The sequence below is a fragment of the Microtus oregoni genome, unplaced genomic scaffold (genome assembly GCF_018167655.1).
Source record: "Microtus oregoni isolate MIOR12 unplaced genomic scaffold, Mior012 000008F_ref0000371, whole genome shotgun sequence".
Lineage (NCBI taxonomy): Eukaryota > Metazoa > Chordata > Mammalia > Rodentia > Cricetidae > Microtus > Microtus oregoni.
The window spans coordinates 26132283-26156150 of NW_024543067.1; the positions used below are offsets into that span (position 1 = coordinate 26132283).

The 23868-nt window shown below is 39.6% G+C and overlaps 1 protein-coding gene across 1 annotated transcript in view; it reads left to right on the forward strand.

Annotated features, from left to right (window-relative positions):
• The first annotated feature begins 6853 nt into the window (after positions 1 to 6853).
• The window catches only part of Angptl5 (angiopoietin like 5), a 54377-nt gene continuing 37362 nt past the window's right edge, over positions 6854 to 23868 (forward strand). The window contains 7 exon segments of the mRNA XM_041656766.1: positions 6854 to 6946; positions 8534 to 8678; positions 11612 to 11694; positions 11883 to 11952; positions 11955 to 11975; positions 15157 to 15257; positions 16988 to 17108. Coding sequence (XP_041512700.1) covers positions 6854 to 6946; positions 8534 to 8678; positions 11612 to 11694; positions 11883 to 11952; positions 11955 to 11975; positions 15157 to 15257; positions 16988 to 17108 — 634 coding nt within the window.

A 23868-nucleotide genomic window follows, 5' to 3' on the forward strand; every position in this document is an offset into this window, starting at 1 on the left:
ATTAACATTAAGAAGCATGATTTCACATCAGCACGGTGTCATCCTTGTAATCCCTGCCCTTGGGAGATGGGGCCAGGAGGATCATTCTTAGCTGCAGAGTGACTTTGACGCTAGCCTGTGCTACTTCACCTGTCTAAAAACCACAGAGAAGAAAGGCATGATTTGTTTTCTCAGTGTCTACAAATGCCTGCTCAGTAGTTACTATTTGTCTAAGTGTTGCTTTGTAAAGGTAATAAAAAATAAAAGGAAGATTTAACTTAAGGTTGTTATCCATTTTTTTTAAAGCTACAGGTTTGTTGATTTCTAATTCTTTTCTTAAAACTTCAAAATCTTAAGCCAGTTTTCCTACAGCCTATTTAAGAGATTCAGTCCTGTTTCTAAAAACAGGGAGTTGAGAGGCAATAAAATTAAAGGCGAAATACTTGGATAATAGATAATTTGAAGATTTTTATGAAGTTCATCTTTTGCCAGGAAAGGTGATTGTAAGGTCTTGGGCAGTAAAATGCTTGCGAATACAAGGATCTGTGTCCAGATCCTCAACACCCACAGGAAAGGCCGGCTGTGCTGTGCTGTGCTGGAGTCCTGTCACTGGGGAAGAATTGGAGGCAGGCAGATCCTTGCTCACCAGCCAGTCTAGCTGAACTGGGAAGCTTCAGACTCAATCAGGGACCCTTGTCTCAAAAACTAAGGTGGAGAGTACTGAAAGATAGCCGATGTCAAATCTGATTTCCATAAACATCTGTGTCCACCTACGGATGTGTGCATGCACGTGCGAGCATACACACACTACATAAAGAATAAAACTAAAGCACCAATATTTTTCATAAAGACATCTTAATTAAATATAATGCTTAATTCATTTATATTTTCTAACAATACAACTCATTTATTAGGGAATTTTTTTCTCTCTCTCTACCTACATACCTGTCTATCACATCACATCTACTATATGCAAGTACTTTCTAGTTACTGGGGATTTAGTGATGAATAAACTTCAAAACATACTACTCTTGTAGACAACCAGAGTTTGATTCCCAGCATCCACACCTGGTGGTTTGCCTCTGCCTGTCGTCCAGTTCAAGGGAGAGCTGAAGTGTTGGACCTCTGCAGGCACGTGCACAGACATCCACATCATTAAAAAAAGTAAAAATTAAAAAGCTTCAAAATGTTAAGGTTTGAAGTTTATATTAAATTTTCTTGCCAGTAGAATATATTAGGCTCTAAAAACTACTTTAGAAAAATGTAGTTGTGTGGTGAGACAGAGAGAGAGAGAGAGAGAGAGAGACAGACAGACAGAGAGAGAGAGAGACAGATAGACAGACACCAGAGAGACTGTTGCAGATAGAGTGCTCAAGAATGTCCTCTAAGGAAGGGAAACTAGGTTAGAATACAGGAAGGGGAGTCTGACTCAGTTGTCTGCATGATGAATGTAAAGAATCTGGTAGGGTCTTATAAGGTCCTAATGTGAAGCCAACCTTTAGTGGAGAGAAGGGCATTTGGGAGTTACATCACCTAACGTTTAAAAAGGATCACTGGAGTGTGGCATGATTAATAAAGACTCAGAGACAGATATTGGGGTTCAACCTGAAAACCAGAAAAACAAAGCAGCCAGCCACTGGCTCTTACCTCCACCTCAGTCCGAAAATGGTGATCCTGCCTCCAGGAAACCTCAGAATGAGACAGACTGAGTGCTGTCTCCTGTTTTATAATCCTCTCTAGTTCTGGGATTAAATGCGTGTACCACTACCATACCTAGTGTGGCTACTGGGATTAAAAGCTGGCCAATGTGGCTGTTTTACTTTTCTGGTCTTCAGGCAAGCTTTATTTATTAAAATACAAATGAAATGCCACTACCCTGTAGTTACTGTGAAGAAACTAATGTAGAGGCTAGGACTAGAAACAGGAAGAGTAGCCTGAAGGTTGTCACAGGGTTTGGGGGAAGTTGACGAGAGACTGGATTATGATTGCAGTGATAGAAATGACAAGTGTTTAAAATCTGAACCTTTAGTCAGTAAGGTGTGTTGATAGGTGGTTATCATTATTGACTTTCAGGACATGGGTGGTGGTTTAGCAGGTAAGGATGCTGCCACATCTGAGGATCTGAATGGAATGCATTTTGTGGTAGGTGAGACCCAAGTTCTGAAAGTTGTCTTTTGGCCTCCCTAATCATGCAAGGGCTTACATGGGTGCACACTGACACTGATCTGATAAAATTAAAACATGACCTTCCAATTCAGAATAATGAGCATTGTGAACAGTGGGAGTGGGGCGAGGCCTTTACAGCACCATCCATGCTGGAAAGCTGAGCTGCTGGATCCTGTGTGAGCACTCCCAGCTTCTGTGGAGGGAAATAATAAAAAATTAAAGAAAGGAATAAGAAGCCGGGTGGTGGCGGTGCACGCCTTTAATCCCAGCACTCGGGAGGCAGAGGCAGGAGGAGCTCTGTGAGTTTGAGGCCAGGGTGCTCTACAGAGTGAGTTCCAGGACAGACTCCAAAGCTACACAGAGGAACCCTGCCTCGAAAAACCAAAAAAAGAAGAAAAAAAAAAAAAGACAGAGTGTGAGAGTGGCATAAGAGGCTTCAACTTCAGTAACATTATCTCATAACTTAATAATGTTCTACTTACAAAAGAAACTAAATGCTGCTTTATTGTTATAGAAATGATCTCAGTGGAATACTGGACCAATTAGTAGGAAAATTTGAGACAAATTAAGTTTAAAAGTGTTTCTTGAGGAAAGAGTAATTATTGAATCAGGCAAACCGCAGAATTCCGAGAGCTCCAGCTAGCAATGTAGTCACAGACTACACTCCACACAGAAACAAAATAGAGAAATCTGTCTGGGTGCAACTAGACATTTTTAAAGCAAGTTTAAAAACTAAATATTTTATGTGTAGAAGTGTTGTGCTTGCATGTATACACCATATGTGTGGTAGTTCCTACGGAGACCAGAAGATAGCATTGGGTCACCTACAATTGAAGCTATGGATGGTTGTGAGCTACCACATAGGTTCTGGGAACTAAAATTAGGCCTCTGTAAGAACACCGCCAAGTGGTAGTGGCGTACACCTTTAATTCCAGCACTCAGGAGACAGAGACAGGCAGATTTCTGTGAGTTTGACACCTGCCTGGTCTACAAAGTGAGTTCCAGGACAGCCAGGATTGTTAACACAGAAAAACCCTGTCTTTTTGATTGCTTTTGATTGCTGACCCATCTCCCCAGCCCCAGCTAGGCATTTACAACATGGGTCGGGGTTTAATCTGTTGGATATCTACTCAGCTGTTTGTGTGAGTGGAGACATAGCTATTCATTACCAAAGATACACTCTTACAGTAGGATATGGTGTCTTTAATAGAGGATTTCTCCAAGTATGAGTCAGCCTTACCACTGACTCCTGCTTCTTTAATCAAACAGCTGCTACAAACTTGCAAGGCTAGTGGCAGCCTGGGGTGGGCAAGCTTTTATGCTCTCACTTTGATCTTGTCTGAAAATGTTTTTTCCCCCTGTTTTCTGCAGAAATATTTTCCTGCATAAGTGAGAATTTCCTAAGTTTATATCTTGGAAAGCTGTGAAAGAACTAAGTATTTTAAGTTCTGTCTGATTTAGAATGCTGAAGATAATGTCTTCTTCATTCAATTTCACAATAATTTAACTAGAAGCTTAAAATTAAAGTACATACATCTACTAATATGTTATCGAGGCTATGTATATTGTCAGTGTTGGAACTGCATATAGATGATGAGAAATAATACAAAAGTGACACATGTCACATTTGATTGCCTGCTGCTTCTAGCATGGTGTTACGTATGGATATATTTTACCTAATTTAATCCACAGAATGATTCCAGTTCTGCAAGAGAGGAAATTGAGCTATTTCTCCAAGGTTCAAGAGTAAGGGATGATGAAATCAGGGTTCAAACCAGGCAGTCCACACTTCCAGCCACCTCTGTTGCTTCACTGGAGAACCCCAAGAAAGTCGTTCAGTCAATAGTAGGTAAGGGTGTTTGAGTTCACACAGTTGGCAGTGAGGAAGTAAAGGCAAAGAGAGGTAATTAGTTTAAGATATTTATTAAGTGAATATTTGTGCGTCTATTGTGAACCAGCCACTGCACCACCACCTTCAAACAATGGCTCTGCTCTGGCCCTGAAAGGAGGTGCAGAAGATGATTTCTCAAATGTGAAGCCAGGCCCAAGGGAACTTTACTGTTTTTTAATTTTGAAATTAATGAAGTCTTAGTGTGTTTCTAGAATGAAAAGCCATTGTAAAGGAAAAAAGTTAAGACTCACATTAGATATGGATCATTTAGAAAATGATCTTGTTTAATTTAAAAATATTTTAAATTCATTCTTCGACAATTTCACATATGTATATATTTCTATCAGAATAACTCCCAATTTACCAATCCCATTCCCTTAGTGTTCTCCCAACATGTACTTTCACATCCTTTAAAAAATAACCCCAAGTTCAATTATTGCTGTCTCCATGAGCCTGGATAACTACTTGCAGCTATATATCGGAAGAAAAAGGACCCCTCTTCCCTAGAAATTACTAATTGCCAGTAGCTGACTACTTAACTGTGGATGGAGTCTAAGGGACCCCTGTCTTATCCATGCTAACGTTCTGACTGGCTTGATCCTGTGTGGGTCACCATGGCTGCTGTGGACTCATGAGTGCAACCACCATGTTTTGTGCAGGAGACAGCGCTTCACAGCACTCCCCCTCCCTCAGACGCTTGCTGTACTTTGTGCTCCCTGTTCTGGGACATTCTCTGAACCCTGGGAGGCTGATGTGGATGTTCTGTTTAGAGTTGAGCACTTAGCAGTCACGTATTCTAGAGCCTCTCTAACGACGACTGCGCACTGCAAAGAGAAACATCTGTGACCAACACCAGTCTATGGCTACACACAAATATTTTGAAGGCATTTTGACACGTCCACTTAGCAAAACAAAAGTAGGAGTTCCCCCTGCCGCAGAGACCTCCACAGACATGCGGTTCAGCCAGGGTTACTAAGCATGGATTTTCTGTGGAGCAGGCCTCAGATCCGAAGCAGTTGGTGAACTCTACCAGTCTTGTTGCTGTTGTGTCTATGGACAGATCTTGTTTGGAAGGTCAGTGTTGTAGCATGCAGAGTGCACCCCTGGGTAAGTGAAGACGTTTCAGCCCTAGTGAGTGCACAGCAGCATCGTCCAGTACTATGACGTCTAGCCAGTAAGGACGACATTTCCAGGTCAATTCCTACTTGAGTTCTCTATGCCTTGTGTTGTTCACAATACGGTGTTTAGTGAGAAACAAAGAGCAATGACACTCACCTACATTGTTAGGCTTCTGGGGCTACCACAACCAGTAACTGATAGGAAGTAGCCCATGGCTAGCTTTGAGATTTTCATTTAATAACCCATTTATTCACACATTGAAGGTAGATTTGACTAAACTCTTCCTTTTAAATGTTTTTCTAAATTGTCTTACAAAGTAGTGGGTTTCTAAAAGCCTTTTCATATATCCTTAATTTTGGTTAACCCACTGCTACCTCCCTACCTCTCATCCTGCCACTCCCTCCCCAACTTAAGCCCACGAATCCCCTTCTCTACCTTCCATAGCATGTGCTCTGTTCTATGCTCCCTTTTGTGTCTTCTTCCCTCTCCCCTGTTCTGAATCCTTCGTAGCATCCTGACCTCTACAGACACAGCAGGTTAAACACAGAATTCTAACAATTTGAAGTTAGGTACCACAAAAGAGAGAGAATGTGTAGTTTTGTCTTTCTGGGTTTCAGCAGCCTGATTAGTACAACATGTTCTAGTCCCATTTACCTTGCTGTAAATTCCATTCTCTTAAAGGGATATTAATTTCACTGTGTATCTGTACCACATTTCATCATTTGTTCACCAAGTGATAACATCTCAGACAATTCCATTTCCTAGCTATTGGGAAGACAGCAGTCATCTTGAATGTGCATGTGTCTCTGTGGTAGGACATGGAGTCTTTTGGATATATTCCCAGACTTGATATAACTGGGTCACATGATAGTTTCCAGAAAATGACCATTTTTCAGTGACTAACAGTTCAGAATTTCTGAAGTTTTACTAAGGTAGTTGAAAAATGCGCCAATCAATTGGAGCCAAAAATGTGGTTAGTTAACTGGTTAATATGACCATTGATGATTAAATTTGGCTAAAACACTTTTTAAAAAAAGTTTAATCATCAACTTTGGATGTTGATGTTGAATGAATCTCAATATTCAAAGATAATGTCAACATAATAGGGTTTCTGGTCTGTCAGCTGTCTCTACTTCATATATGTTTATGAAAGCCATTTTACAGCAAAAAACTTTGATTTTATGTGCATGGGTGTTTTGCCTGAATGTATGTCTGTGTGCCATACGTTTGGTTGCTGCCCAGGGAGGCCAGAAGAGGGCATTGTATCCCCTGGAACATCATGTGGGTGACTGGATCAAGCCCAGTCCTGTAGAGGACTCTTAACCACTGAGTCACCTCTCTACTCCATTCTACAGTTTTCTGAGGTGAAACTCCAGTTCAGAATTAGATGACTTTAGAAAACATCTGGTTTGTGCTGTAGGTAGGAAGCGATGGGAAGGATGTGTGTCAGTTAAGGTGTGAATGTTGCTTGGACCTGCCTTGTTTTCCATCAAAGGGTGTTGTTTCAGATGAGGAAGCATAGTAAGTGTTGGCATGTATTTGTGCTGTCCACCTTCCAGAAAGGCCATGGAAGCTTGTAAGTATCACGTGTGTTTGTGCTGAACAACTTCCAGACATTCTTAACGAATGACTCCGTGCACCATTCTTTGCACAGAGAGCTGATATTTGAGAAAGTGTTTGTATTAATTCAAGAAAAATATGATGTGTCTATCCAAAGCATCACTCTTGTTCTTACATGTATGTATTTTCATTTGTGGAGAAACTATACAAGGTAGCTGTGTTCATCATTCTGTGGGAAGAATTTTAGCAATTTTATTTTAGCTTTCATGATGTATTAGAAACTTGAAAATATATATTATACAACAAATATAATTTATATAACAATTAAAATATTTGTTTCAAGAAGTTGATACTTCTTAAATGTTACATTTTAAAATAAACTAAATTTAAGACTCAGTTGTTTAAAGATATTTTAATTCTCTGCTTTCCTATTACTTTTGATAATGAAACATCTGATGGTTAGTAAAAATTACTCTTTAAAAAGAAAGCTAGGCCGGGCGATGGTGGCGCACACCTTTAATCCCAGCACTCAGGAGGCGGAGGTAGGCGGATCTCTGTGAGTTCGAGACCAGCCTGGTCTACAGAGCTAGTTCCAGGACAGGCTCCAAAGCCACAGAGAAACACTGTCTCGAAAAAACAAACAAAAAAAAATAATAAAAAAAAATAAAAAGAAAGCTAGTCTGTAAACCATGACATTTCAAATAAAGGCCTTTATGTGGTTAATTGGGATGCATGAATATCTTATCTAAAACAACCTCAGAGTGACAGCTAGCATGCAGTGTGCAATGTTATGAATAGCTGAGGGGTTGACTGCCCATATACTGAAATGTTGGTTTGCATTTTTAAATGTTAAAAATGAATTTGCCATTATATAAAAACCAAATGTCAAGATGCTGTGGTTGAAACAAGAAAAAAGTCCAAGACAGCTGCACAGACACTAATGATTTAATTCTTTAATACATTTACTAAAATTTAAGAGCCTTACTGAAAAAAGAATATCTATTAAAAACATCAAGTCTGTCAATTGTTATAGAAGTGAAAAGAAGGAACAAGAACTTTAAAATAGTATGAGTAACAAAGTACAAGTTCTTTCAAAGGCAAGGATCTTTGTAATGTAGTTAGTTCTATACCCATCTCTTAGTGTCTAGAAAATAGGCAACCTTACTCAAAGATTGTCTTGATAGTGAAGAAACTAATCACATGCAAACAGATAGAGATACTTTTAATGTCACGTGTTATTATCCTTTTAATGATATGTTACTGATTTTTACAAAACAAGATTCTATAATTTTAAATTTTATCCATGATAACATTAAAATCCATGAGTAGTTATCTTTTCAAATCTTCAATTATTTTATATAAAATCAAATATTCCTATACATTTTTCCTTCAATTTTTAACAGTTGGTGGCAGAAAATTCACTTGGCTAGAGGCATTGATGATATCTCTGAGGAATTTCCTCCTTCGTCCGGTGATAAGTGAGTCCTGTCACACACAAGTTTGTAGAAAGTAAGGGTCAAATTCATGGAGTCATAGGAGTGGGAGGAAATCCTACGCAAATTTGTTTGGAGTTTGAGAAGAAAAAGAGATAATACAAGTACTGAATATGTTTACTGACCAAAACTAAATTGTGCCCTTAAGGGTTATCTGTGGGAATTTAAACTAATATATATTATATATTTTAATATATATTAAATATATTTTAAGTGATCATCTACATTGTGTATTTCGATTTGTTTTCTGCAGTCTTCTTCCCGTGTAGAAGGTCTGACAGTATATTTTCATGTACTGTTTTCATTTCTGTTTTACAACTCTAAGGATTCTCTAGTAGATAGCAATGTAGAAGATAAAGCTCACCTCAAAGATGAAAGTCAAAGGAGCAATACCGTGTGCAAGGAAGACTGTAAGGAGTCACGTGATGCTAAGACCAAAGTAACTGGAGAAGAAAGACATTTTATGTGCAGTAAGTATTAAAAATTACCACAATTGTAATGAGATCAATCTTTGACACTAAAAAATGTGCCTTTGTTTTGTACGGATTATTTTATATATATCTGATCACCCAAGGCTAAATGCTTTCTGTGTTTGACACTTAATAAGTATGTGCTTCATAGATATTTGTTAAGTCAATGCAGTCTTTCCTCCAGAGAGTCTGGTGGTATCAACAGACCATAGAAAGAAGGGCAAGCCAGAGGGTTCTGATAATATTAATACATTGATTTCTGAATGGCTGCTTTACTCCTTGCTTCAGAGTCTTAGAAATTTCACCTTAGTTCCCCCCACCCACTACAGTGTGTTTCTAAGAACAAACACATTACTTCTAGAAACTACAACAATAATGCAATAATACAATAAATACAATACAAATCTAGTCATTTAATGTCAGAAAGGATCATAATTACAGTTTTAGTTTCAATGTAAGAACAATTAAGTCACCGTGCAGTAATTCCTATCATTTATCAAATACATGGGGTGCAGTGGAGAAAGGCAGCCTGGGATGGGTGGAGCTAATAATGTGACCCAGTTCCTCTGGATAGTCAGTTATAGGTTAGCGTGTAAAAGGCTGGCTTAAGTGTGCTCAATTTCTGTGCAACGTAAGTGTCCTGAACTCCAATCCATGGACTCACTTTGGTCCCATTGAGACAGTTGTACAAAAGCAGGGAAAAAACTAAGAAAAAGCAAGAGACTGAAAATGAAAATGAGAGATAAAGCTGGATGAAACAGACTCAGCTGTCAGACGTTATTAACATCATTCTACTGCCAGGATGAAGTAAACCTAGAGACAAATACCATTTAAAAGGTACACAGGAGATAATGCCTGGGGCTCTTTGCTGGAAAGAGTGTCGTTGTCTTATATGTAAAACTTTCTCAGTCTGAGAAGCAGAGGTGGTTGATATTTATTTTAAAATGTTGTATTTTATGTGCATGAATGTTTTGTCTGCCTGTGTGTATGTACATACACCACCTGTGTGCAGTGACTGAGGAGGCCAGAAGCTGTTGAATCTCTTGAGAGTAGAGTTACAGTTGGCTATGAAACACTGCGTCAGAACCAATTCTGAGTTCTCTACAAGAGATGCCAGTGCTTTTAACTACTGAGCCATCTCTCCAGCCCCGAGGATTTTAGAGACTATGGGAGATGATAGTAACAGGATTTCAAATGCCTTAAGGGAATGCAATTTTAGTGTTTGTGCAACCTTTTTTAAAATAAGGAATATTGTATATTTTCTATGAAATCAAAGGGATATATTATACAAGTTCAGCCAGAAACTAACAAACTGGAAATTTAATGTTTTTACATATGTTTCATTAATTAATTAATTAATTAATTAATTTTGTGTGTATGTGTCTGTGTGTGTGGACGTTGAACTCAGATTTTCAAGTTTAGTGGCAGGTGCCCTGCCCACTGAGCTGTCTTGCTGGCCTCCAAAGGTTTGGTTAAGATTTATTATGTATATGTATGCTAGTCATAGGTGGATGTGATTTTATAAAATATAGTATTAGAAAAAATAAAACAAAGATGTATTTTTAATTAACTGTCATGGTATGCAAGTAAATCACACTTGCACTTTGTCTTATCATCTAATAGTACTTAGTGGCTAAGCAGGTTGACACAAGTCACTTGTATGTAATCCTAGCATTTGAGAGTTTGAGAGATGGAGGCAAGAGGGACAGAAAGGAGCTAAAAGCCAGCTTGTGCTACATGAGACCCTGTCCCCCACTTCCTATACTTCCTGGCCCTAAACTTCTTATCTCATGCAGTGAAAATAGGCATTAAGAATCTTATTTCTTAATTAAATAAATAATTTTAGGGAATCTGTATTATCAGGAAGCATAATTTCATTAAGAATGTTGAAACAATTACTTTTTGGCCAATCTCATTTTAAACAAATATGTACTAACTAAAACTTATAGTTATAAGTTCAAATAAATTGAGATACTATTCTTTATTTATTCCAAACCATGTGTAATTCATTATTTTCACTGCTATTGTTTTAAATAAAATGTCATTTTTTCCCTTTTCCCCACAACCTCTCCAGCATAAGTTGTCGTCAGTGTTGTTGATCTTGGATTATGTGTTCTTTTAGTGACCAATTTCTTGAGTTGTTTGTATATTTTGGAGATCAGACCTGTGTCTGATGTGGGGTTAGTGAAGATCTTTTCCTATTCTGTAGGCTGTCATTTTGTCTTGTTGACCGTGTCTTTTGCTTTACAGACTTTTCAGTTTCATGAGGTCCCATTTATTAATTGTTTCTCTCAGTGTCTGTGCTGCTGGCGTTATATTTAGGAAGTGGTTCCCTGTGCCAATGCATTCAAGTGTACTTCCTACTTTCTCTTCTATAAGGTTCAGTGTGGCTGGCTTTATGTTGAGGTCTTTGATTCATTTGGACTTGAGTTTTGTGCATGGTGATAGATATGGGTCTATTTTCATTCTTCTACATGTTGATATCCAGTTATGCCAGCACCACTTGCTAAATATGCTTTCTTTTTTCCAATTGATATTTTTTGCTTCTTTGTCAAAAAATCAGGTGTTCGAAGATGTGTGGATTGATATCCAGGTCTTCTATTCGGTTCCATTTGGCCCTCCTGTCTGTTCTTATGCCCAATACCAGGCTGTTTTCAGTGCTGTAACTCTGTAGTAGAGTTTGAAGTGGGGATTGTGATGCCTCCAGAAGTTCTTTTACTGTACAGGATTGTTTTGGCTATCCTGGGTTTTTTGCTTTTCCATATGAAGTTGAGTACTGTTCTTTTGAGGTCTTTGAATAAATATTGCTTCAGTTTTGCTGGGCATTGAGTTGAATCTGTAGGAACTAAATCTCACTACAGCAGGGGCCACTGAAGTATGCGAGTGAGGAAAATGTCATCACCCCCTTAGCAGCTGGTGTGGAAGATGATTAGGGAAGAGCCAGGGGAGGCAGCGAGGAAGGCACCAGAGCCTTCAGGACAGTGAGAGCAGAGCTGCAGGGACAGACAGCACAGAAGTAATGGCAGACAGAACTAGCTCTTAGGAGATGCTGCTGGGTGGAATGAATGCTGTTTATGCTTTTATTGTGTTAGAACAGTAAGAATCCAATCTAGAAGAGAAGGCATCCTTCTGGCCTAGAGAGGCTTAGAGACAGCGTTTATATAATTTAGCTAATATAACCTTGTCTTGTGTGTCTGCCTTTAGGTTAATGAGCTCATGAATCGAATTCTCCTTTTGACTACAGAGGATTTTAGCAAACAGCTGGAATCTTTTCCCGCCAGCCCATGCAGTCACATGGTGAGAGCGCTGGTATTTCAGTCTCTGCACACTCCTGTTTTATTCCTCAGGGTTTCCTGGGCAGCGTGGTGCAGCGGAAGGTTTTGACTACAATGCTGCCTGTTTCCTAGCAGTCTGGAGGACTGTTCCTGCTCCTCAGCCAGTTACAGCACGTGTTCCTTCAGAAGCTGAGGACTTTTCCACTGGTTGGAAGCCATAGTGTAAAATAATATCAAGAATCTGTTGACCATCAAGTAACCTTAGGTGCTGTATTCTGAGCATCCCACCCTGACATTTTATTACTAATTACTCTTCACAAAGAAGAGGCTTTCCAGAGTCCCTGCCTAACCTGTGAAAAGTATTTTTTTTCTACGTTTCAAAGTGAGATATAACATTTTAAAGAAAAAAGAAATTTAATATATAAATAAATACCAAGTTAACATTTTGCACTAAAATATAACATATTTATTCCTATGTGCTTCTAAGAAAGTGCTATGTAAATCTTACAAATATTAATTCACATAAAAATTCCAAGCAAATAAATATTACTGACGCTCAAGGATGTGATCCTAAGTTTTTCTCTGAAGTGGGATGGAACAGACAGGGATTGGGCATCTCCTTGTTCCTTTATTAAGACAGTGCATGTGTTACTTTAAAATGACTTATTGTCTCATCCTCTTCTGAGTGAAAGGGCGAGGTGTAGCAAGGCATGAAGTCCAGTGGCAGGCTGGTCCTTAACTTCCAAGCTGCTAGTTTCCTCCTCAGTAAGTTGAAACCCTTATCTGTCTTTCCTCATGGGTCTCCAATACCAGATAAACAGCACCTCAAAGTGGGAGTTTCATGTGACTCACAGTTTGAATATATACCCCAGCACTGTAGGGGAGGCATGGCAGCAGGAGAGGGAGCATACACCCCAGCACTGTGGGGAGGCATTATCACAGGAGCATACACCCAGCACTGTGGGGGAGGCTTGATCACAGGAGCATACATTCCAGCACTGTGGGGGAGGCATGGCAGCAGGAGCATACACCCCAGCACTGTGGGAGGCAGCTGCTCACTATCTGCCGTCAGGAAGCAGAGAGAGATGAATACTGGGGCTCAGCTCGCGTTCTCCCTTTAATTCAATCTTGCACCCCAGTCCATGGACATGGTGCCACAATCAAGCTGCACCTTCTGTTCTCAGCTGAACCTTTCTGGAGACCATCTCATGCACACAGCTGTAGGTGTTTGTCTCAGGTGACTCTAAGGCCAGACAGGTTGGCTGTGAATGTTAAACTCTGCAAGTCTTACAGACTTGCTATGCAGGACTAGCGAGTAAATCACAACACATTCTGAATTATCCTGTGATGCACAGCAAGAGCATAGAGCCCTGCTCTGATACCCCCAGCATCAGGTGAAGACAACCCAAGAAGCCCAAGAAACTTGCTCACACTTGCCGACCGATGACGAGGCAATGCTTTGCTGTAGGCCAGCCCTTCACTGTGGACTACTTCTGCCACACTCTGAGCATAGCTCCATTAGAAGAATGTTTCCTCTTATTTCACAATGCAAACCCCAAAACTATTTACCCCAGAAACAAAGGGAAGCTGAACAAGTTTTTATACTAAGGCCTTTCTGTTGAGTTGTTTTCTACAGATTAATGTGTGGTAAGCTCTGTGCTAAATGCTTGCCTTTCAAACCTCCAAAAACAAACAAACACCGCTATGGCACAGTGAATTGTGCTATTTTTCCTACATTAAGAAAGCATTCTAAGGCTTCCAGCTAGTCAGTAGTTCCTAGCTAGGAAGTAATAGCAGTCACCCGAGTAAGTGATGCCCTGAAACTTGCTTTTGGAGGTGGTATTTGTGACTGAACTTAAGCTGCATACATGGTGGGCACGTGATCTATCAGAAAGTTACCCACCCGCCCCGGGCTGGAGAGATGGCTCAGTGGTTAAGGGCATTGCCTACTCTTCCAAAGGTCCTGAGTTCAATTCCTGGCAATCACATGGTAGCTCACAACCATCAGTAATGAGGTCTGGTGCCCTCTTCTGACCTGCAGACATACACACAGACAGAATATTGTATACATAATAAATAAATAAATAAATAAATAAATAAATAAATAAATATTTTTTTAAAAAAGAAAGTTACCCCCAACTTCTTGTTCTGATACAGGGTCTTATTAAGTTGCTCAGGCTGCTTTGAACTATGTAGTCAGGGCAAGATTTCCTGCCTCAGTTTCCTGAGTGACTGGGATCACAGGGTTGGAGTTATGTAATTACACTTAAAAATGTACATTAGAATATCTTCAAATAGAATGTAGTACTCCTCGGCACACTGGTATCACATACAGGCATTCACAGTCCTCTGTGGAGCTTTGTGGGTGGCAAGGCTACAGCTTTAACATTTGTAGAAAGAGTACACACTAGCCTTGCTTTGTTTCTTGTTAGTGAAGAAAGCAGTTTCTACTTCCCTCTTAGTTATTGGCATTGATGACTTCAACACACTACACTCTGAAGTTTGGAATAAAGTAGTCAAGGACGTGTTAATCACAATTAAACTACTTAAGTTTTCTCATTCCTACCCATCCTTTATATATTAAAAATAAACTTGGGTTATCGTAGAATCTTTGGAAAAGAGAATGATTAATTATACAATGAGTAAGGGTTGATCCCAAATGAGTGTTTAAAGATTTGTTTTACTTTTACTTATGTGTGTGTGTGTGTGAGCCTGTGTGAGTTTATGTGCACATATGTGTGCAGGGACCGGAGAGTGCTGGATCCCTGGAACTAAAGTTACAGACAGTTGTGAGCCACTGTCTGGGTGCTAAGAACATAACCTGGGCTCTCTGCAAGACTACTTGGGCTCTTAATTTTTGAGTTTTCTCTTTGACCCCACAATATGAGACTAAAATTCAAGCAATAGTCACTTAATTGTTAAGCCATCACTCTGACCCCAATATGAGACTTTAAACACTAATGACCAAAAGGAATGTTATTTGTGAGGGCTTAGCAGCAACCCAAATTCTTTAATTTCTGTTCTTTCTTATGTTTTCTCCTGAGTTCTAAAACTGTGGTAATGTTTCGTTTCTAATGTGATAAAGGTGTGGCATCACTGATAGAAGCTGTAGTAACAGTTTCAGACAGCACCATCAATTCTCTGCCGCCAACTCATTGTTTTAGCTATGCTTGAAGTGCACTAAATGAGTAATTTTTCCCTAGATTTGGATTGCACTGATATTAAAGATTCAATTAGCTCTGTCACCAGAACCCCTAGTGGTTTATATATAATCTTTCTAGAAGGATCTAGCTACCCATTTGAGGTAAAGTTTTCACTTATTATACAGAATAAAGTAAACATCAAGCTAACTTAATAAATATTGAAATTGCAATTATTTTTATTTTACTTTAAAAATAATTTTGTCTTGAAAATTTTAAATAAATTAGCAAAATTTATAACATGTAAAGGTCAGTTTTCTTTACATCTTCTACTCAGACCATGAATTTCAGTTTCCTGAGTGTCCATAGTTACACTATTCAAAGTAAATCCATCTGTTGCCAAGTTTTATGTTATCCTTATGGGGCAGAGCTGTGCAATACAAATTATTGCTTTAATTTAATTTGATGGAGACTAGACAATAATGTGTGAAAATAATGTGTGATGACGTGGGGCTTACTAAAGTACATTTACTTTGATTCCTACTCATGCCTATACTTTCTTTTGATAATACATTATTTACCAGTGTGAGACTTTGCTTCAAAAATTTAAAAAGAAATTAATAGAAAAAGTGTTTTACTTGGGCATAAGGAAGACTGCTAAACTGATCAATGCTTAATTTGAATAATAAGAATTATACTTTGTTTATCCTTAGTAATTGTCTGCTTGTATTTCTAGTAGGTATCTACTGCACACAATGCTTGTGGACAGAAAGGATATGTGTGTGTGTGTGTGTGTGTGTGTGTGTGTGTTCATGTATTTTTTTTCTGGGTACTTTCTCAGTGTATAAAAAATTTATGATCTTTAAAGTTTATCAATAGTCTATATTATACAACAACCACCTTTCTTTCTAAGTAGATGCAAAGAGTTTCTATTCTTAGAATTATTACCATAATTTCTCTTGAAATCTATTGACAAGATGTCACGAAATTAGGACTTATGTGGGAAATAATTTAAAAACTACCTAAGTCTCTTTGCCTACACATCCCAAACTGGATCTGAACAGCGGTAGAAGGGAAGAATTATAACTTTGAGAGGATTGGGTTGCATAATTGCCTCTTCTGTGGAAAGTGTGGTGCCTGAAGTTCCTTCACATTGGTTTTTTTATTTCTTTTTTTTTTTTCTGACTCTGTGTGGGAAGTCTCTTGTAGAGTGGATCGCTTTGCTTTCTTCCCCTGTTGTTTCTGTGGGCCCCAGACAGGTCCATGTCACACAGTTTCAACAGAGGCCCCTGTGAACACTTGCTGAGTGGCCACAGCTCATGGCTCAGTATTGAAATACCAATCTGAACTCCAGTTTGTGGGAGAAAAGAGAAACCAGAGGCAGGCAGACATTTCTAACACTAAGAAACCAGCATTATAATCCAAAGAACAAAGTCATTTGTTAATCAATCCATCTCTGCCGTTGCATGTCAGCGCTGTTATCCCTGAACTGGGGGAAAATGTTGAGTTGAGGAATTATATGATAACCGTAAAATACTGCAGACAGTTATGTCTTAAAAATCTTATACAGGCTCAGTTAGGTCAATCATGGGTTTGTGTAAGTGGTAGTATTTCCAGAGAGGATCTAATCTACATGGGAAGTAGAAAAAGACAAGCTCTCCTGAGTAAACTGGGAGCATAGGGAGCATGGGAGAGGGTAGAAGGGGAGGGGAGAGGAAGGGAGGGGAGCAGAGAAAAATATATAGCTCAGTAAAAGCAATAAAAAACTTGAATACATTTATGAGAATGAAAACTTTCTTGTATTTATTTTTCAATAGGATTAGGGATGAGTTCTATAATGTCAAATAATGAAAACAATGGTATATTATTTTGGCATTTTCTGGGCCCATTTTAGGTAATGTATGACATGGATTTCAGAGGAGGAGGATGGGCAGTAGTTCAGAAAAGGCTCAATGGGACAGTTGACTTCCAGAGGCCATGGTGTGATTACCTGGATAGATTTGAAGACCTTTTAGGTCAGAATTTATATATATATGTATGCATTGCCTTTTCTCTTTCTTTCTGGTGTGATATGTCTGAACTGCATCAGCGTTAGTCAAATCTTCAGGAAGAGTGGGTAAATATATGTGAATATAAAAATATGAGTTAAATTCTACTTTCTTATGTCAAATTATTTTTAAAAACTGTTTTCAGTTAAGACCTAGAAATCTGGACTGGAGACATGTCTTAGCAATTAAGAATACTGGCTCCTTCTCCAGCAGACCTGGGTTCAATTTCCGGGTCCCACATGGCAGATCACACTGCCTGTAACTCCTGTTCCATGGGATCTAAAATCTTCTTCTGGTTTTTATTAGCCCAGGCACACACAAGGTGTACACATGTATGCAAAAACACCTGTAGACACACATTTTAAAAAAGTAAAACTTTTTAGAGATGAATTGAAATATAATTTGAGTGAAAATTCTCAGCTGAATATTTGTTATCTGTACCCAGTAGTTGGTAGGTGCTTCCCAATTGCTTGTGGGATGGGGAAAGAAAAAAAAAAGGTAGGGTTATCATAGACTTAAAATACAATGAAATACTGATAGAACCAAGGCATATGACCATTAAAGTCAAAGCCTTTAAGTTGAATGTAATTTTGCAAAACTATGATGTACATAACTATTCTCTAAATTTGAAGAGAGTTTTGACTAAGAATTTCTATAACCATATACTGCTTGTGCAAACTGAGACTGTTTTATATTTAGTAGAATTAAAATATATTGGGTATCTAATAAAATGTGCTGGTAATGCTTACATATGGGATTGGAGTAAAACTGAAAGAAGCTTAAGACATACAAAGACCATGAAACTAAAAGTTCCTGGAGAAACCCATCCTGCAATGTGTCCACTTTTTCTTGTACTTATTCTTTTCAGTTTGAACAGAGTGATAGCTAAAATATCCATAGAAAAGAACTTTATATATTAGTCATAGCTTTTTGAGTTTCAATACTGTCTGTCTCATTATCTTCCAACCCTCTGAAATTTTATACCCTGTAATTTCATAACTTAAGTAGGTTGTAGCTCAGGAATGTCCACATTTAGTCCACATTGTGGATATCGAAAGATAGAAAGCCAGTGGCTAAATGTGTTTGCAAGAACATTGTCCAAGTGAGAGAGTTCTGTTAATGTCATCCACCTTAGATCTACAGTTGTCTTTGAAATATCAACTCTAAATCTGGGGAAGCTTCAGTGTGGCTACATTTTGTTTCCATTCATAGGTTATGGCAAGCTGCTTTTAAACAAAGAAATACTCATTTATAAGGATTTTCCAAGGCAGAAAAAGCAATTTCAGCTGAGTGCTTTCAGGAAATGTTTCTTTTTTTTTTTTTATTGAGAAAAGGAAAAAAAAAGTTTCCACCTCCTCCCAGCCTCCCATTTCCCTCCCCCTCCTCCCACCCTTCTCCCAATCCTCCCACCCTTCCCCCCTCCCCCCACTCCTCTCCCCCTCCCTCTCCAGTCCAAAGAGCAGTCAGGGTTCCCTGCCCTGTGGTAAGTCCTAGGTCCTCCCCCCTCCGTCCATATCTAGGAAGGTGAACATCCAAACTGGCTAGGCTCCCACAAAGCCAGCACATTACGTAGGAACAAAACCCCGTGCCATTGTCCTTGGCGTCTCATCAGCCCTCATTGTTCGCCATGTTCAGAGAGTCCAGTTTTATCCCATGCTTTTTCAGTCACAGTCCAGCTGGCCTTGGTGAGCTCCCAATAGATCAGCTCCACTGTCTCAGTGGGTGGGTGCACCCCTCATGGTCCCGACTTCTTTGCTCATGTTCTCCCTTCTTCTGCTCCTCATGGGACCTTGGGAGCTCAGTCCAGTGCTCCAGTGTGGGTCTCTGTCTCTATCTCCATCCATCACCAGATGAAGGTTCTATGATGATATGCAAGATATTCGTCAGTATAGGATAGGGTCATTTCAGGTTCCCAATCCTCAGCTGCCCAAGGAACTAACTGGGGACCTCAGCTTGGGCACCTGAGAGCCACTCTAGGTTCAAGTCTCTTGCCAACCCTAAGGTGGCTCCCTTAACTAAGAATTGTGCTTCCGTGCTCCCCTAGTCAACCTTCCTTTATCCCAATCCTCCCTTTTCCCCAAGTTTCCCCCATCCTCCCCTTCTCCCTTTTCTCTCCCCATCTCCCCTTACCCCCATCCCACCCCACCCCCAAGATCCCAATTTTCTCCCCGGCAATTTTGTCTACTTCCCATAGCCAAGAGGACAACTATAAGTTTTTCCTTTGGTTCACCTTCTTACTTAGTTTCTTTAGGATCACCAATTGTAGACTCTGTGACCCTTATTTATGGCTAGAAACCAATTATGAGTGAGTACATCTCATATTCATCTTTTTGGGTCTGGGTTACCTCACTCAGGATAGTGTTTTCTATTTCCATCCATTTGCATGCAAAATTCGAGAAGTCATTGTTTTTTACCGCAGCGTAGTACTCTAATGTGTAGATATTCCACACTTTCTTCATCCATTCTTCCATTGAAGGGCATCTAGGTTGTTTCCAGGTTCTGGCTATTACAAATAATACTGCTATGAACATAGTTGAACAAATGCTCTTGTCATATGATAGGGCATCTCTTGGGTATATTCCCAGGGGTGGTATTGCTGGGTCCAGAGGTAGGTTGATCCCGAATTTCCTGAGAAACCGAAACACTGATTTCCAAAGTGGTTGCACAAGATTGCATTCTCATCAGCAATGGATGAGGGTATCCCTTCCTCCACAGCCTCTCCAGCAAAGGCTATCATTGGAGTTTTTTATTTTAGCCATTCTGACAGGTATAAGATGATATCTCAAAGTTGTTTTGATTTGCATTTCCCTGATTGCTAAGGAGGTTGAGCATGACCTTAAGTGTCTTTTGGCCATTTGAACTTCCTCTGCTGAGAATTCTCTGTTCAGTTCAGTGCCCAATTTTTTAATTGGGTTAATTAGCATTTTAAAGTCTAGTTTCCTGAGTACTCTATATATTTTGGAGATCAGACCTTTGTCTGTTGCGGAGTTGGTGAAGATCTTCTCCCAGTCAGTAGGTTGCCTTTTTGTCGTGGTGACAGTGTCCTTTGCTTTACAGAAGCTTCTCAGTTTCAGTAGGTCCCATTTATTCAATGTTGCCCTTAATGTCTGTGCTGTTGGGGTTACACATAGGAAGCGATCTCCTGTGCCCATCTGTTGTAGGGTACTTCCCCCTTTCTCTTCTATCAGGTTCAATGACTGATACTGAGGTCTTTAATCCATTTGGACTTGAATTTTGTGCATGGTGATAGATATGGGTCTATTTTCATTCTTCTACAGGTTGACATCCAGTTATGCTAGCACCAATTGTTGAAGATGCTTTCTTTCTTCCATTGTATACTTTTGGCTCCTTTATCAAAAATGAGGTGTTCATAGGTTTGTGGGTTAAAATTCGGGTCTTCTATACGATTCCATTGGTCGACTTCTCTGTTTTTATGCCAGTACCACACTGTTTTCATCACTGTAGCTCTGTAACAGAGTTTGAAGTCAGGGATGGTAATACCTCCAGACAATCCTTTATTGTATAGGATTGTTTTGGCTATCCTGGGTTTTTTGTTTTTCCATATAAAGTTGATTATTGTCCTCTCAAGATCTGTGAAGAATTTTGATGGGACCTTGATGGGGATTGCATTGAATCTATAAATTGCCTTTGGTAGAATTGCCATTTTTACTATGTTGATCCTCCCAACCCAAGAGCAAGGGAGGTCCTTCCATTTTCTGGTATACTCCTCAGTTTCTTTCTTCAATGCCTTAAAGTTCTTGTCAAATAGATCTTTCACTTCCTTGACTAGAGTTACCCCAAGATATTTTATGCTGTTTGTGGCTATCGTGAAAGGTGAAGCTTCTCTGATTTCCCTCTCTGCTTCCATATCCTTTGTGTATAAGAGGGCAACTGATTTTTTGGAGTTGATCTTGTATCCTGCCACATTACTAAAGGTGTTTATCAACTGTAAAAGTTCTTTGGTGGAGTTTTTTGGGGTCGCTTATGTACACTATCATATCATCTGCAAATAACGAAAGTTTCACTTCTTCCTTTCCAATACGAATCCCCTTGATCCCCTTATGTTGTCTTATTGCTATTGCTAGAACTTCAAGCACTATATTGAAGAGGTATGGCGAGAGTGGACAGCCTTGTCGTGTTTCTGAGTTAGTGGGATGGCTTTGAGTTTCTCTCCATTTAATTTGATGTTAGCTGTCGGCTTGCTGTATATAGCTTTTATTATATTTATGTATGACCCTTGTATCCCTAATCTCTCCAATACTTTTATCATAAAGGGATGTTGAATTTTGTCAAATGCTTTTTCAGCATCTAATGAAATGATCATATGTTTTTTTTTTCTTTCAGTTTATTTATGTGATGGATTACATTGATAGATTTTCGTATGGTGAACCAGCCCTGCATCCCTGGGATGAAGCCTACTTGATCATAATGGATAATTTTTCTAATGTGTTCTTGGATTCGGTTTGCCAGTATTTTGTTGAGGATTTTTGCATTGATGTTCATGAGTGAGATTGGTCTATAATTCTCTTTCTTGGTTGAGTCTTTGTGCGGTTTTGGTAGCAGAGTAATTGTAGCTTCATAAAAGGAATTTGGCAATGCCTCTTCTGTTTCTATATTGTGAAATACATTAAGGAGTATAGGTATTAGGTCTTCTTGGAAGTTCTGGTAGAATTCTGCATTGAAACCATCTTGTCCTGGGCTTTTTTTTCGTAGGGAAGTTTTTGATAACCTCTTCTAATTCTTCGCGACTAACAGGTCTATTTAGATTGTTCACCTGGTCCTGGTTTAACTTTGGTATATGGTATTTATCTAAAAAAGTGTCCAACAATTCTCCAACAATGGAAAAAAGAGAGCATCTTCAACAAATTGTGCTGGCAAAACTGGATGTCAATCTGTAGAAGAATGAAAATAGATCCATATCTATCACCATGTACAAAACTCAAATCCAAATGGATTAAAGACCTCAATATCAGTCCGAACACACTGAACCTGATAGAAGAGAAAGTGGGAAGTACTCTACAGCACATGGGCACAGGAGACCACTTCCTACGTATAACCCCAGCAGCACAGACACTAAGGGCATCATTGAATAAATGGGACCTCCTGAGGCTGAGAAGCTTCTGTAAAGCAAAGGACACTGTTACTAAGACAAAAAGGCAACCCACTTACTGGGAGAAGATTTTCACCAACCCCGCAACTGACAAAGGTCTGATCTCCAAAATATATAAAGAAATCAAGAAACTAGACCGTAAAAGGCTAATCAACCCAATTATAAAATGGGGCATTGAGCTGAACAGAGAATTCTCAACAGAAGAACTAAAAATGGCCAAAAGACACTTAAGGTCATGCTCAACTTCCTTAGCAATCAGGGAAATGCAAATCAAGACAACTTTAAGATACCATCTTACACCTGTCAGAATGGCTATAATAAAAAACACCAATGATAGCCTTTGCTGGAGAGGTTGTGGAGAAAGGGGTACACTCACCCATTGCTGGTGGGAATCCAAACTTGTGCAACCACTTTGGAAAGCAGTATGGCGGTTTCTCAGGAAATTCGGGATCAACCTACCCCTGGATCCAGCAATACCACTCTTGGGAATATACCCAAGAGAGGCCCTATCATACAACAAAAGTATATGCTCAACTATGTTCATGGCAGCATTGTTTGTAATAGCCAGAACCTGGAAACAACCTAGATGCCCTTCAATGGAAGAATGGATGAAAAAAGTATGGAATATATACATATTAGAGTATTACTCAGCAGTAAAAAACAAGGACTTCTTGAATTTTGCATACAAATGGATGGAAATAGAAAACACTATCCTGAGTGAGGTAGCCAGACCCAAAAAGAGGAACATGGGATGTACTCACTCGTATTTGGTTTCTAGCCATAAATAAAGGACATTGAGCTTATAATTCATGTTCCTAGAGAAGCTAAATAAGAAGGTGAATCCAAAGACAAACACATAGGCATCCTCATGAATATTAACCTTCATCAGGAGATGAAAGGAGACAGAGACAGAGACCCACATGGGAGCACCGGACAGAAATCTCATGGTCCAAATCAGGAGCAGAAGGAGAGGGAGCACGAGCAAGGAACTCAGGACCACGAGCGGTGCACCCACACACTGAGACAATGGGGATGTTCTATCGGGAACTCACCAAGGCCAGCTGGCCTAGGTCTGAAAAAGCATGGGATAAATCCGGACTAGCTGAACATAGCGGACAATGAGGAATACTGAGAACTCAACAACAATCGCAGTTGGTTTTTGATCCTACTGCACGTACTGGCTTTGGGGGAGCCTAGGCAGTGTGGATGCTCAACTTACAAGACCTGGATAGAGGTGGGCGGTCCTTGGGCTTCCCACAGGTCAGGGAACCCTGATTGCTCTTCGAGCAGATGAGGGAGGGGAACTTGATCGGGGGAGAGGGAGGGAAATGGGAAGTGGGTGCGGGGAAAAGGCAGAAATCCTTAATAAATAAATAAATTAAAAAAAAAAAGAAATCCCAGGGCTTCAGCCTCAGCTGGAGGCTGAGTCTTTGCTGAAGTGCTGTCTCAGCTATCTCCTAGTCATGTTCTTCGATGAGTGTGAGCCAGCATTGTCGGACACTGAGAGGCTCATGCCCAGGAAAGCAGCAGTCACAGCTTACACACCCGACAAATGAGAGGACTGCACACGTCACAGCACCGTCATCCCACGGAGCACCCTGCTGCAGCTGGAATGAA